The sequence below is a fragment of the Uloborus diversus genome, chromosome 7 (genome assembly GCF_026930045.1).
Source record: "Uloborus diversus isolate 005 chromosome 7, Udiv.v.3.1, whole genome shotgun sequence".
NCBI lineage: Eukaryota > Metazoa > Arthropoda > Arachnida > Araneae > Uloboridae > Uloborus > Uloborus diversus.
This window is the reverse complement of record NC_072737.1, coordinates 137,702,937-137,716,057: the sequence shown is the minus strand read 5'-3', so window position 1 is coordinate 137,716,057 and position 13,121 is coordinate 137,702,937. Positions and strand designations below refer to the sequence as shown.

The following is a 13,121-nucleotide window of genomic DNA, read 5'->3' as shown; positions in this document are numbered from 1 at the left end:
ATAGAGTTGACACAGAAAGTTTACATTTCATAAAAAGTAAAAGATATCACATAAAAAGTGACCACTCGTTGAGTTTTCAACATTTAAATATTCTCTTTAAATTTAAATACAAACTGTGGAGTGAATACTACAACTCAATTCTTTTTTCATACTGCTTCAAAGAATTAATGTTTTTTGCTGGATTTTGAAAGTATAAAGACTGGATTCAAATGCTATTACACCACCATTTCTCAATTTTATTGAATTAGAAGCATTTATGTCTTCTTTTCAACAGAAATAAACCATTCTGTTTTGACAAATTTGTAGTTTCCTAGTGGTAGTACTCAGCTCTCAAAAAGTTATCAGGAAAACATATATTTGATAGTTTGAAGCAGATCAGTAAATGTATCACAATTAGCAAATTTACAGAAAAAAAAAGCATCTGCTGAAATGCAGGAAAGATTTTCATTCATTTTTGCCCCTATTTCAAAATGTCAGATCTAAATCAAACTAAATGCACAAACACAAAGAGAGAGAGAGAATTGAAGGAAGAGAAAAGAAGGGAAAAAAGAAAAGAAAAGAAAATAATTTCCTCAGATAAAGTATAGCAAAATTAAAGAAAACTAAAAGCATGGGTTTATGAACCTTTTACATATACATCAAGGTTAATAATGAATTTAGTTCAACCCAGGAACATTATATCAAGTAAGGTTCCCGATAGAGTGTGAGACTGTGATTATCACGTCGTTTTAAAAGAAATCTCATTCGAAAATTATTTTGATGTGGACTTTCTTGGTCTCACATCTGTTAAATTGAATAAGATTTAAAAAAAAAATCTCTCAATTTTTAAAAATCTCACTTTATTTTCAACAGAGGGTGAGATTGTCTCTCACACATGTTTTCCTTTACTGGCACCCTGATATCAAGAATAAAAATTTAAATGAAAAGTAATTGAGTAAAAGATTTCACCCTTATACATTTTAAATAAATTGACAATTAAAATACACAGAATAATTTTCACGTGTACAAGATTTAAACTCACAAAGTGAAAAACCATTTTCCTAAGGCAGTGTACCTGAATCATTATTAAACTAAAACTTTCATACATTCTAAGGCAATCATATGGATTATGAACTTAAATCCACTTCTTGAAAAGTATCTTCACAAAAATCTCCAGAAGTAGAAGGTGTGGAGGACGGCATGGCATTGGATGGCAGAGGTAAATCACCAGACCCGCTGGTATTGGCACATGAATCATCACATATTTCAGTGTGTAATTCTGGCATAAGATTTTTGAGACTGTGCTGAATTGGAAGCCTGAAGTCTGAAACAAAATAATTTTTAATGTAATTGAAAATCTATATCAATCAATTATAAAAATCCATTTCAAAACACAAAAACAAATCAATGAGCTATTATCAATAATTGTTTTGAAGAAATTTTAACAGCCAATATTTGATTCATCAACTTATCAAGAACATTTATTTGCTTTAAAAAAAGATGTGTTTGATTCTATACAAATTTTATTCAAATAAGAGGTGATGTTCTATAAATTGTAACAGCTCTTTTGTAAAGTTAGTGTAATCACAATCTCCATCAAATATATTTAAAACCTTAATCCATGCAGTAAGTCCATCTTGACTGGAATTCAGCTTTTTTGGGGTGAAGGAGACTCTGTCGAAAATTTATGTCTGAAGGTGATCAAATTTGAAAGCAACAATGCAATTTGACTATTTTAAACTTTTGCATACAATCATAAAAAGAAAAAAAACTTGTATTCAATGTTACTTTTTTTCCATTACTTAATTTTCAAAATTCTCAAGTATTGCTATTTCTATTTCCCCAAATTTGCATATGTTCCAAAATTGAAAAAGTATTTTAAATAAAAACTTACCTAATTTTTTTTTCTTAATTTAAGAATGGCATTTTGTAACATTTTTAGCCATTTGTTTCTAAACAAGTTATAATGTTCCCGAAAATTTTCTATATTGCTATGTCGTATAAAATCAATCATTCATAGAGAGACATATCACCTCAGAGACTTTCTTAAAAAATAGTATCCCTAACAGCAGATTCACAAATTTTCTGCAAAATTGAGAAAAAACAGTTTTTCAAAACATCGTTGAGAAATGTTTTGAATCTTCAGCAGGACCAAACAATTTGTAAGGAGGTGTTTTAGAGATTTGTGCAAGAACCCAGTTATGACATCCTAAATTTTAGTCCCCCCCCCCCCCCTTTGCCCTAATAAATTTATATTTGACATGTTATGTGATAATACATAACATGAAGCAATTTAAATTCTAGGGTATTATTTGTCTCTAACAGCTAGCCATTCGAACACATTTAAAAAATGTTAAACTGTGGAGTTGGTGCTTTTGTCTTGTTTGCAAATGACCAGCTGTTACATCATCTGAGAGAAATTGAAAAAGAATTAATAAGGAAAAAAAGATATAATAGCTAGGTTAATGTAACATGATTTGCACAATACAGTGAAAAGCAAAAGAGAAAAGTTAGATAATATAACTCTAGAAGCATGAATAAAAGTGCTGGATAATTTGTATTGCCAATACTCTTATGATAAGCAATGGAGATCAACTTTGACAAAGCTCACAAAGTTAGGGCTCTATTTCTAATGTTGAAAGGTTGACATGACATTCTGAAACCAGAGGCTTGCACAGGCGAGGAGAATGGACACCTGTTGGCCCGGGATCGAACCTGATGGAGGCCCAAGGTTTTTAAAATAAGGGGTGAAATATATGTAGAGATGTAGGGGTAAACAATTTGGAGGGGGGCATAAAAGTCATTTGTGAATGCCCCAAAATTTTTGTGCAAGCACCTGTCTGAACCACATTAAATGAAATTTACATAAAACTTTGATCTTTTAGCATGTAAGATATAATTTAAGCTGTCAAAACACACACATACTTGGTTCCAATGATATATCCTGACACAAATGTTCCAAATCAGAAGCAATATCTGCTTCAGTAGTAGAGGATAGAGTATCAGTTTTCTGACTATCAGTTTCCCATTGTTGAAGTAATGGCAAAGGAGGATGGATTGCTAAAAAGGAAAAAAGGGGGAAAAAACATAAGTCTTCATTGCAGTTGTGGAAAATCCACTCTACTTTTGGGTGGTTTTATAGCAGCAAAAACCACCCAAATGTTTTGTGCATGTTATTTTTAACGAGAAATGTTTTTGTACGAGCTATAGCATTTTTGCAGTGGGACAAATGAAATTTGCATTGTCCTTTGAAATAGTTTAACAGAGAAAATTTGTTTTAAAGATTTTATTAACTGATCAGTTTTTGAAGCAATAACAGTAAGTATGAGGGTATATATATAAAAAAAAACATACCATTAAAAACTTTATGATTTATGAAAACTGAGTTTACAGAAAAGAGTAAATCATTTTTTCAGGCTGAGGAGTGCTGAGAAAAGTGACAATTTTTAAAAAGAAGGTGACAAAAAAGTAGCTAAACTGTTGAGTAAAAGTGATTTGCTAAATAAATCAAGTGATCCTGAACATGAATTTTGAGGTATACAATGTTTGTTATAATTTGTAAAAGTAAGCCAAAGAGAAAACAAAACGTTTAAATAATTAGAAATTTTATTGAAACAAAAGAATGAAATAACATAAAAGGGCCATGCCACAAAAAAGTCAACTGCTTGTCCACACGTGACAGTTCAAATATTTCATTAAAAAGTAATTATTTTAAAGGATAATGACGAAATTTTTTGCTTAAAATATCACACAAATTTTTAATTTGTTAAGCAGAAAAACATTTGTTCATTAATATTTTAAAATATTATTTTTAATGACACATATGAGGCGTTAAAAGCGGAACAAAATGATTGTTTTCTGTGGAATGACCCAAAATGGATTCAGACAAATTTCATTTAATGCTAGTTTATAAGACTAAACATAAGCTTTGTACATAAAATATAAACATAAATGCTTGTGTGCTTTCCTATATAAATGTACTTTGGTTCCTTTATTTTTTGTGTCATAAAATTTCTTCTCTTAACTTAACATCCGGTAAAAGTGGAAATCCGCAAACGGATAAAATTTGACATATCCATCAAGTTTGTTTATGACTGTATTTACATTTGGATAATTCAAATGTAATTTTCATAGCTTGTTTATGTTTTATATTCCATAGTTAATTGTGGTTAAGAAGATAAGAAGAAAATTTTACTTTAAAAAAAAATCAGCAGTTTTCAAATTCCTTTATTGAGTCATTAACCCCCCCCCCCCTTCTCCTCCCCTGATCATAAAAGAGGCAATCAGGTAAAAAGGCACTTTTTAATAAAAATTTGTAATAGAAAAAAGGTTTTTTTTTTTTTTTTTTTTTTTTAATTTTTTGCACAGTATTCACCCTCCAAGTATTTTTTGATAGTAATTGTTTTTTGAATAATAAAGATCCTTTTGATGTTTAATTTGAAACATTATGCTAACAACTGAGAAATTTCAGATTTATATTTCATGGTTAGGTTTGTGTGAGCCTTCACCTCAAAAAAGATTTTGTTTTGACAAAACTTTGAAGGAGCAAGGAGGGCAATTGAGGAATGGAAAAAGGGGCAGGGTGCATCTAAATTATAAAAGGGGCAGGGCACAGCCTGGGGAAAACTTTTGGGGAACACTATCATGTATATATACACTGTCAGCCCCGCTTAATCGGGTAACAGATAAACAAATACCTCATTTATACAAATAAAACCACTTGGAACCGAATATTTCCCAGTAGACTTAATGCTAAAGATCCTCGCTTAATCGAATAATTTCCCTGGATAATTGAATAATATTGATCAGCTTTTGCAAATATTTTTCCCGGAAAAATCTGGAATAAATTAGAAACAAATAAAGTTCAAACATTTATTGATGTAAAAAAATTGATTAAAATGTTTCGCTGACAAGGGGCAAGAAAAACAACATTTATATTCCATCAAAATATTTCCCACGTTCTACCAAATTTCTTTTGTCTGCCATTACAAAAAAAAAACAGTCGATAATTAAATTAAATAACACAAAGAAATATACACATTTTAGACCATAATAAATTGATAAATATTAAATGCAAAAAACGGTTGATGAGGAAGGGAAAAAGGGAGTCAGAAAAGTGTTCCCAAAAGAGCTTCAGCAAGCAATCCACAATTATGGATTTTTTCAAAAAAGAATGTTCTGGAAAAAGGTACTAAAACTTATTTCAGAACTAAGTTCGAAGCAGTGCCGCAGAGAGCCAATGGGCTCCTTGTTAGTTATGTTGCCAGGGCCCCTCTGCCACCCCCCCCCCAAAAAAAAAGAATAGAAAAGGAGATAAGAAAAAAAGACAGGAAGAAGATAAAAGAAAAGAAAAAGTGGGAAAAAAAGAAAAAAAAGGGGGAAAGAAAAAAAAATCAAAACTGCTTACTAGAAAACAATCAACTCTATTTTAAGTGTTACAGTAGTAAAAACCAAAATAGTAAATTTTACTTATTCTTTATGTTTTCTCTTATTCAGAGTCCCTCCCCCCCCTTTTCTTTCTTCCCCTCTTTTCTTTCTTTCTTTCTTTCTTTTTTTTTTGCGACAGTGTCACCGGACCCCTAGTTTTCGACTAGGCTGACATGGTCTCTCGTCAGGCCTGGTTGTAAGTTACTTCTTATAATCATCATACGTACTTAGAATATACATAATAACTACTTGTTGTTTTTTAAATTTATTTCAAAAACCAATTGCGAATAACAAAATATTATTTCCTTTATATAGCTATTGGTTTATTATTATTACGTTTTAAGACAAATGTTAATTTAGAAAGGTAAAGAAAATTTTCCCACTAATTGAATAAAATTTCTAACAACAGAGGATATTCGATAAAGCGGGGCGAACAGTATATACAAATTTCCTTATTTAGAAAACTTACAAATTTCAGAATTGAGTTTAGCATCCCACTCTGCACCAACACCAGGCTCCCTCGGAGGTAAATTCATTTTTCTCCTCTCATGAATTTCACTCGAAATCATCTCTAAATTATGAAGACATGTAGCATAAGATGCTTTAGAATCCATTACAGCTTTCTGCAAAGACTCAACCCTGTTTTTCAGATCCTATTTAAGAAAAATCACATCTCAACAAAGCTTACAATGATTAAAAATAGGGTTAAATATCCATCATATATTAGAGGCTTTTTATTGCCTTACAGTGTCAATAATATAATTCTTTTCCATAGCCTGTGATCAATTCTGGATGTTCTGGCTAAGGCTTAAAAAAAGAGGTAAGATTTCAAAAGTTTATAAATTATTGGTTCTAGTGCTTCACAAAGCACCAACGCTCGACAGCTTAGAGACCAAGCCAGTACTATCAAAGATTGAGATTAGTGCCTAAGCTAGACTTGCCAGAATTTCTGAAATGCTAAACCGGGACACTAGAATACCATGCACCCCCACCCCCCTCCCCGTCACAGTACGCATTGATGGCTGGTTTTTAGAGTGTAGTTTTTTCTCAATGCCATAAAAAGAAAATTGTTCTAATAATAAACTTAAATTATGGGTAATCATAAATGACACACACAAGCATATAAATTTAAATATTAGTTTTTTTAAAGACAATATTTACAAATTACTTAAATAAGGAGCAGTTAAAATGAGGAATTAATAAAAATTAACAATATTTTTCATTGGATAGAACTTTTTTCAGAAAGTCTTTCCCAGATTTACTCTTATTGTAAAAATTGGTACAAATACAATTCGATTGACATATCATTAAGCCTTTAACCGTAGATTCCTTCCTCATACGTGCAGCAAAATAAATTTCTTCTAGTGCTAAAGCTGCACCCTTTCAGTGCCGAATACTGGACTCAACCGAGGAGAAACAATTGGTGAGACAAAACAATACGATAACAGTATTACAATTTACTAGCAGAATATTGCTCTTCTGTAGTTTTCCTTTTTTCATACAGTGCAGTAAAAAGAAGAGAAAGTAAATATTTTTCATAATCCTTCTTAGTTATTATTTCAAAACATATTTTTTTTCGTCTTTTTCCAAATAAATTTTTTCCTGGGACGCCAAGGAAACCGGCCGGGCCAACGGGATTTTGTCTGAAATACGGGACGTCTGGCAAGCCTAGCCTAAGCCAATGAGGACTTAGATCAAGATTCAAGTTAGTGAATAGACCTCTTTTATGAATTTGTTTGCCCTCTGAAGAAGAGGCATGTGAGGTGAAACAATAGCCAGAATCATTCACTTCCTGGGTAGATTTTACTGTTTACAAAATTTGAACTGTTTTAGCAGAACTTCAGGATTAGAATATCTTTCAATGACTAAGAGAGAAAGTGTGAGTTATTTTGATCGAAAAAAAAAAGAAATGGAACAAAAACTGAGGTATATTAACAAATAAATCAACAAAAATGAGTAGCATGGTATGGAAATCAAAGGGGGAAAAATGCAAAATAAACTAAAAAGTTAAAAATTCTTTATCTTTTGAAAACTTTAAATACAAAAATCATTATTGGAAAAACTAAGATGGATAACTTTATTGTGTAATATTGTATCTTGCTTTGTGTGCTTTTATATTTATGGAAGAAAAAACTTCTAAGGCTTAAAAAGTTAGAAAACGTCTGAATTTCAATTTCAATGAAAATTTCAAAATTTGGCAAAACATGAAAGATTTCCTCTCTATCTCTGTTAGGAATAAATGTTAACAGCTAACTTATAACTTAAATTTATTTGGGGTGTGACATCGTTGCTTTTGTTAAAGCATTGATACTTCTCCCACTGATGTATTAGGATTGATGTTGTTTCTAACCTAACACCATGTTTTGCATCTGATACTTTTCGGATATTTTATAATTTCACCAAAAAGCATTATACGAGTAAAAAGCTGGGATGATTATGTTTATGAAAATACGTAACAAAATTATCCCTCTTAACGGAAATTTATACTACTGTTTCACAGTTTTATACTTTAAATATCTCCTTGAAGTATGATTTCATTTGGATTACTTAATTTGAAAGTGGGGTACTTTGAATAATTGATTAATATCACCAAATAATACTATAACTGATTTAGTTTTGACATTTAAAACCTAATTATAAATTATGTATATATAAGCTATGAACTCACTTTTCCCATGTAAGCATTTTTAAGAGTATACTATGTAGGAGTATATACCAAACAATTTGCTATTTCAAGACATCACTGTTCCAAAACATAGACGTTTTTCATCGATGTATCACAACTAGCTATGTTTTAATTTTGAACAATGATGTTTTGTCATGGATGATTGTCCAAAATTGTCAACCAACACAAGTTTCCACTGATTTTATCATAAAGACCACATAATATTGAAGTTATATTTTCTCAATATTTTGCTTGGATGTGTTACCCAGACTATTTTAAAAGCTGATAATACTTGTATGTTTAAAATGTACAAAAATGAAATGTTGAGTTTATATTTGCATGCATTTGTTCCCTAGAATACAACACTTAACCCATATCAACAAGGACATATCCAGAAAATATTCAAGGAGGGGGCAATTCATTTCAGATACTCACCCTTTTATAAATTTCAAAACCTCTGCCTCCCTAACATCATGAAAGATCGTCTCCAATTAAGCTTTTTGTTTTTCTAGCTTGGAACTTCCATTTCTGAAAAAAGTCATCAAAGGTGTCCTATAATTTCTGTTTTTGGACTTCAGTTTAAAAAACTTTCTAGGGGAGAGACCCCGAAACCCATTGCATCTCATCTAAGATAGTCAAAAACTAAGTTATTGGGAATACAAAAACTTCCTGTGGAAAGTTCCGATCTTGTTACTAGAATGCTAAGAGATGTGCCACAATTACGTTTTCAAGACTACAATTCTGAAAAAATCCCAAGAGAGATCCTTTACTTGCGTAACAATATTGAAGATTGTAGGTAAAATTACATTTTTCGAACTTCATGTGCCAAAAAAATGTTCCTAAATCTCGGCTCAAGGAGGGGGCGGCCACCTTCATTGCCCCTCCTTTGTACCCGTCCTTGCATACCAGCCAAAAGAGGATTTCAGTTCAAAAGACTTACTTGTAATACTTTGAGAAACACTTTCTTTTGCTCAAAATACGACCTAAAATAAAATGAAACCTACTTTTAAAAATATGCCAAAATGAATTTGAAACAAATTTCAGAAATGTATAAAATAAAAACCTTGATTTCACAATGTCTTTTTTAAGCTTTTGTTCCAACACTTTAACTTTCTGAACAGCAGCAGCAAAGGTTTGGGTGGTTCTTTTATGCTCTTGTTCACTTTCCTTTTTCAAGGCTTCTGCATTCATTAACTGTGGAAGTTAAAAATTTCTTAATATCATCAATTTTTACAGGAAATAATTTATAAAGCAAGTGTGCCAAATAAGGTCAACTAAAATCTCACTCATTTATCATTCAATTGCCTCCAATTTTTGGATATTCATCAAATGACTCATAAAAAATAAAATAAATAAAAATCCTTCCACATAACAGTTTAAATCATGTTTGACAACAGTTTAACAAAAAATAGCGAATTGGCATTATTTATGGACAGGAGTACCCAATAAGATCAACTGTGTCTATAATATCAACATAATTAAAGGGTGTTCTTTAAGAAGTATAGAACTTTTAAGTTGGCAACACTGCTTGATATGTGTGCCATTTTGATAGTTGTCACTTGTTTTATGTTCAGTTTGGTTTGCCATTTCATTATGAATAGACAACAAGGCAGTGCAACATGCCACACAGCACATGTCACAATTGATTTATTGAAAGAAACGTTCGGTGAATGAATAACTTTGCGCAATGGAACCGTGAATTGGCCTGCAAGATCATGCAATTTAACACCGCTTGACTACTTTTAGTGGGGCTATGTGGAGTCTGGTCTGCATCGATTAGCCACAGATGATTGACGCCTTGGAAGGGAACATTTGCCACCTTATTACTGACAGTCTCTATTGCTGTAAAAAGTGAGAAAATTGGACTTTTCAATGTACTAATTCTCCAAGCCAGCCGAGGCGGCCATTTGCCAGAAATCATATTTAAATAAAAATGGCAAAGAATCACTTTTCGAATAAAGCAACATTCATGGCAATTAACGACATTTAACTGTGTTTTATTTGAACCTTAAGTTCTCTACCTCTAAAAAAAACACCCTTTACTATCAAACTTTAACAAATTGAAATTTTTTTAGTGTCAATATTAAAACATATTAAATTACATTTGATAAATTCAAAAGCATTATAAAAAAAAATTTCTATTTACTGAATTCAATGGAAAGGAGAAAGAATAATCGTCCCATTCAGGGCTCGTTTTTCTGCACAGTTCATGCACATGAAGTGCAGCATAGGCACTAAGCAGTACAGGACCATATCCCTCCACCCAATCCATCATAGTGTTTTATCAAAGACACTGGAGTCTTACACAACATACCTTTTAAGGATCACAGGACAAAATGGCAAGACACAACAACATTTTTCATTTTGAATTCGTCAACTACATAAGTAAGGCTTTCTAGAACAACTAACAGCTTTTTCAAAAAATAGTAAACTACAGTGGACTATGAAGCAAAATTTACTGTAAAATAAGATCACGCAATTTTGCTAAGACACTTTTGTAACAAAAGTTGCTACACTTTTGTCAGTTGATAAAAACTGCTTGTTCATAGTTTTTTATCAGTTAGGCTTTCTGGACACAATAAAATCCCAATTTAGCAAATTTTTTCTATCCTGCACAGAAAAATTGAGGGTTGGCCTTATTAGTCTACATAATCTAATTTGGTGCAATCAACTTACAGATTTAACAATTTCCCTGTTGTAAAAAACATAAATAATTACAAAAAAGAACACTAGTATTCATATTAAGTCCACACTATCTGCAAAGGTTGCATTTGCCAAAACCTTGGTAAATGGATTCAAAATGTTTCAAAATTGAGGTTAAAAAATGCAATGGTAGGATAGTTTTGGAACCTTTAGGTAAAACTAGGAGGTTAAGGGTCTTCCCTCGGAAAAGTTTCACTTATGGGATATTTTAAGTCACAAAACCCTGGCAAAGAGCAATTTGCCATATTAAGATTATCTTTCTGTGATGGTTAAGTCCATAAAACTTTAACCAAAATAAAAAAGTATAAAGATAAAAATATGATTGTTTCTGAATATGTTAATTGTATGTATAAAAATTAATTTCTGTGCATATGAAAACGCATCTAAAAATTACAGAAGCACAAAATAAAGTAACTAATTTGAAATAGACTGTTAATCTACAAAAGATGAAGATGAATTCAATCATACAGGGATAGAAAAATTAAAATAGAGCATGAAAAGTTCAGTTCAGATCAATGTAGCCTCTTAAGGAAAATTTAGACTAAAGTATTCCTTTTCTCAGGTCCTGAAAGCAAAACTAAAGCTTTTAAGTTATGCTCTCAGAAGAAATATACTACATTACAACCTAATTTTTATGCATCTAATTAAAATAAAATTAATAAAATTTTATATAAAAGTTATATATATTAACACAAAAATGAATTTACATAACAATGGTATAAATATATTATCATATAATAAAGAAATTTTCACATTCAGTCGAAGGCATACCAGAACAAAGTTAAACACTTTTTGTTTGTCAATCCAAGAAAAATAGAGAAGTGCATAAAATCATAACAAAAAGTTAAAATAAAAGAATGGAGTTTCATATTTTCAGAGTTAATACTTTTTGTTTTTTAATTAACATTTTAGAGCATACGCAACTGCTCATTGCAAATAAATAACAGAGAGCCTATAATTAAAAAACATACATGCAAGTAACTTTTTCTTACATATATATATATACACACACAACAATGTTTTTACTATAAACTTTCAGAATGTTTCATTACATTGAAAATCACTAGCTTATGCGCAAATAAATATTTTAAATCCCACTTTTCATAAAATTATTGCTTTTCTGTTACCTTTCTAGTTCAACTTCTTTGTAAAACATACCTATTGAAGTAAAAGTTCCTTTGTTGCTATTGTTGTTGTCTTGTGCAAGCTAGACTAACAATTTGAGGCATGCAGCTTCACTTTCCAACAGCAACGCAATTCGGTGTGAAGTCAGACTTCCACAGTACACACATGCCATAAGAATCCGTTCATAGGGCAGGCAACCATTCACAGCACACAAAGAAACAACAAGGGTAGGAGAGAGAAAGTGCTCCGTGCCAGAGCCAGGATTCGAACCTGGGACCTCCCCATCGCAGTTAGACTCCTCTGACCACTAGACAGGGCAGTGGTTCCTTTACTTACCCAAAAACCAATTGTCAAATTAATAAATAAACCTTCATATTTGCAATAAATCCATTCTCGTTCTGATTTTTGCAATCAACCCCTAACCTTATAGTATGAGTCAGACAACTTGCTACATTTCACACAATAGAAAATCAAATTACTTTTATAGTTTCCCTATTTAACATCTCTTGCCAAGCAGCATCAAATTCATAGTCTTCTTTATTTGAGTTAAATTTCTTTTCGGCCATAGCAATGGTCTCCCTGGTTTCTTTGTGTACACCACAAGCTCTATGGAATCGAATAGCAGCCTCTTCACACTCAACTTTCGCCTAAAATAAAACGGAATTTTTACAGTTTAAATAATTTAAGGGGTAACAAACTAAATTGTTTTTCAAAAAATAAAAATTAGCAGGCATCTAACACATTCAGAAAAAGTATTTAATAAGATAATACATCAAATCCATTTTTTTCCTTAATAACAATCACATAGAAAATACAAATGACTAAAATCACCTTGACTCTAGTTAAATATCTCCTTGAACTATCTGTGCCTAGACAACTAACAATACTAGATTGATAACTGAAAATTGAACCATGACTGAACCTGCGAATATTTAATCTTTCACTATAAATATAAATTTTGCAAAGTTATTGAAGCATTGTGCATGTTCAAAGTAGAATGCTTTTGCTCTTGCGTCCCTGTTATCGAAATATAAAGCATTAAAGTCTGCCTAATTTTAAGAATAGTCGCCAAATTTAGTAACTTTTGGTGAGTCATGGAAGACATTTTTCACACGCTTTGCAGATGGATGTCATGTCACATGAAGAAGGTGAATCATGTGATATCATCAACTTCTTACTAAGTCTCAAAATTTAGCGCTTTTCTTAAAAAATTTTGGAAAAC

The 13,121-nt window shown here is 31.4% G+C and overlaps 1 protein-coding gene across 1 annotated transcript in view; it reads right to left on the bottom strand.

Moving 5' to 3' along the window:
- Positions 1–237: 237 nt before the first annotated feature.
- Positions 238–13,121, bottom strand: part of LOC129226000 (SH3 domain-binding protein 5 homolog) — a 32,180-nt gene continuing 19,296 nt past the window's right edge. The window contains exons 5-10 of the mRNA XM_054860574.1: positions 12,379–12,546; positions 9,135–9,265; positions 9,012–9,054; positions 5,876–6,059; positions 2,905–3,039; positions 238–1,303 (exon numbers count right to left, since the gene is read on the bottom strand). Of these exons, the coding sequence (XP_054716549.1) occupies positions 1,107–1,303; positions 2,905–3,039; positions 5,876–6,059; positions 9,012–9,054; positions 9,135–9,265; positions 12,379–12,546 (858 nt within the window). The 3' untranslated portion in view covers positions 238–1,106. The remainder of the gene's footprint in view (positions 1,304–2,904; positions 3,040–5,875; positions 6,060–9,011; positions 9,055–9,134; positions 9,266–12,378; positions 12,547–13,121) is intronic.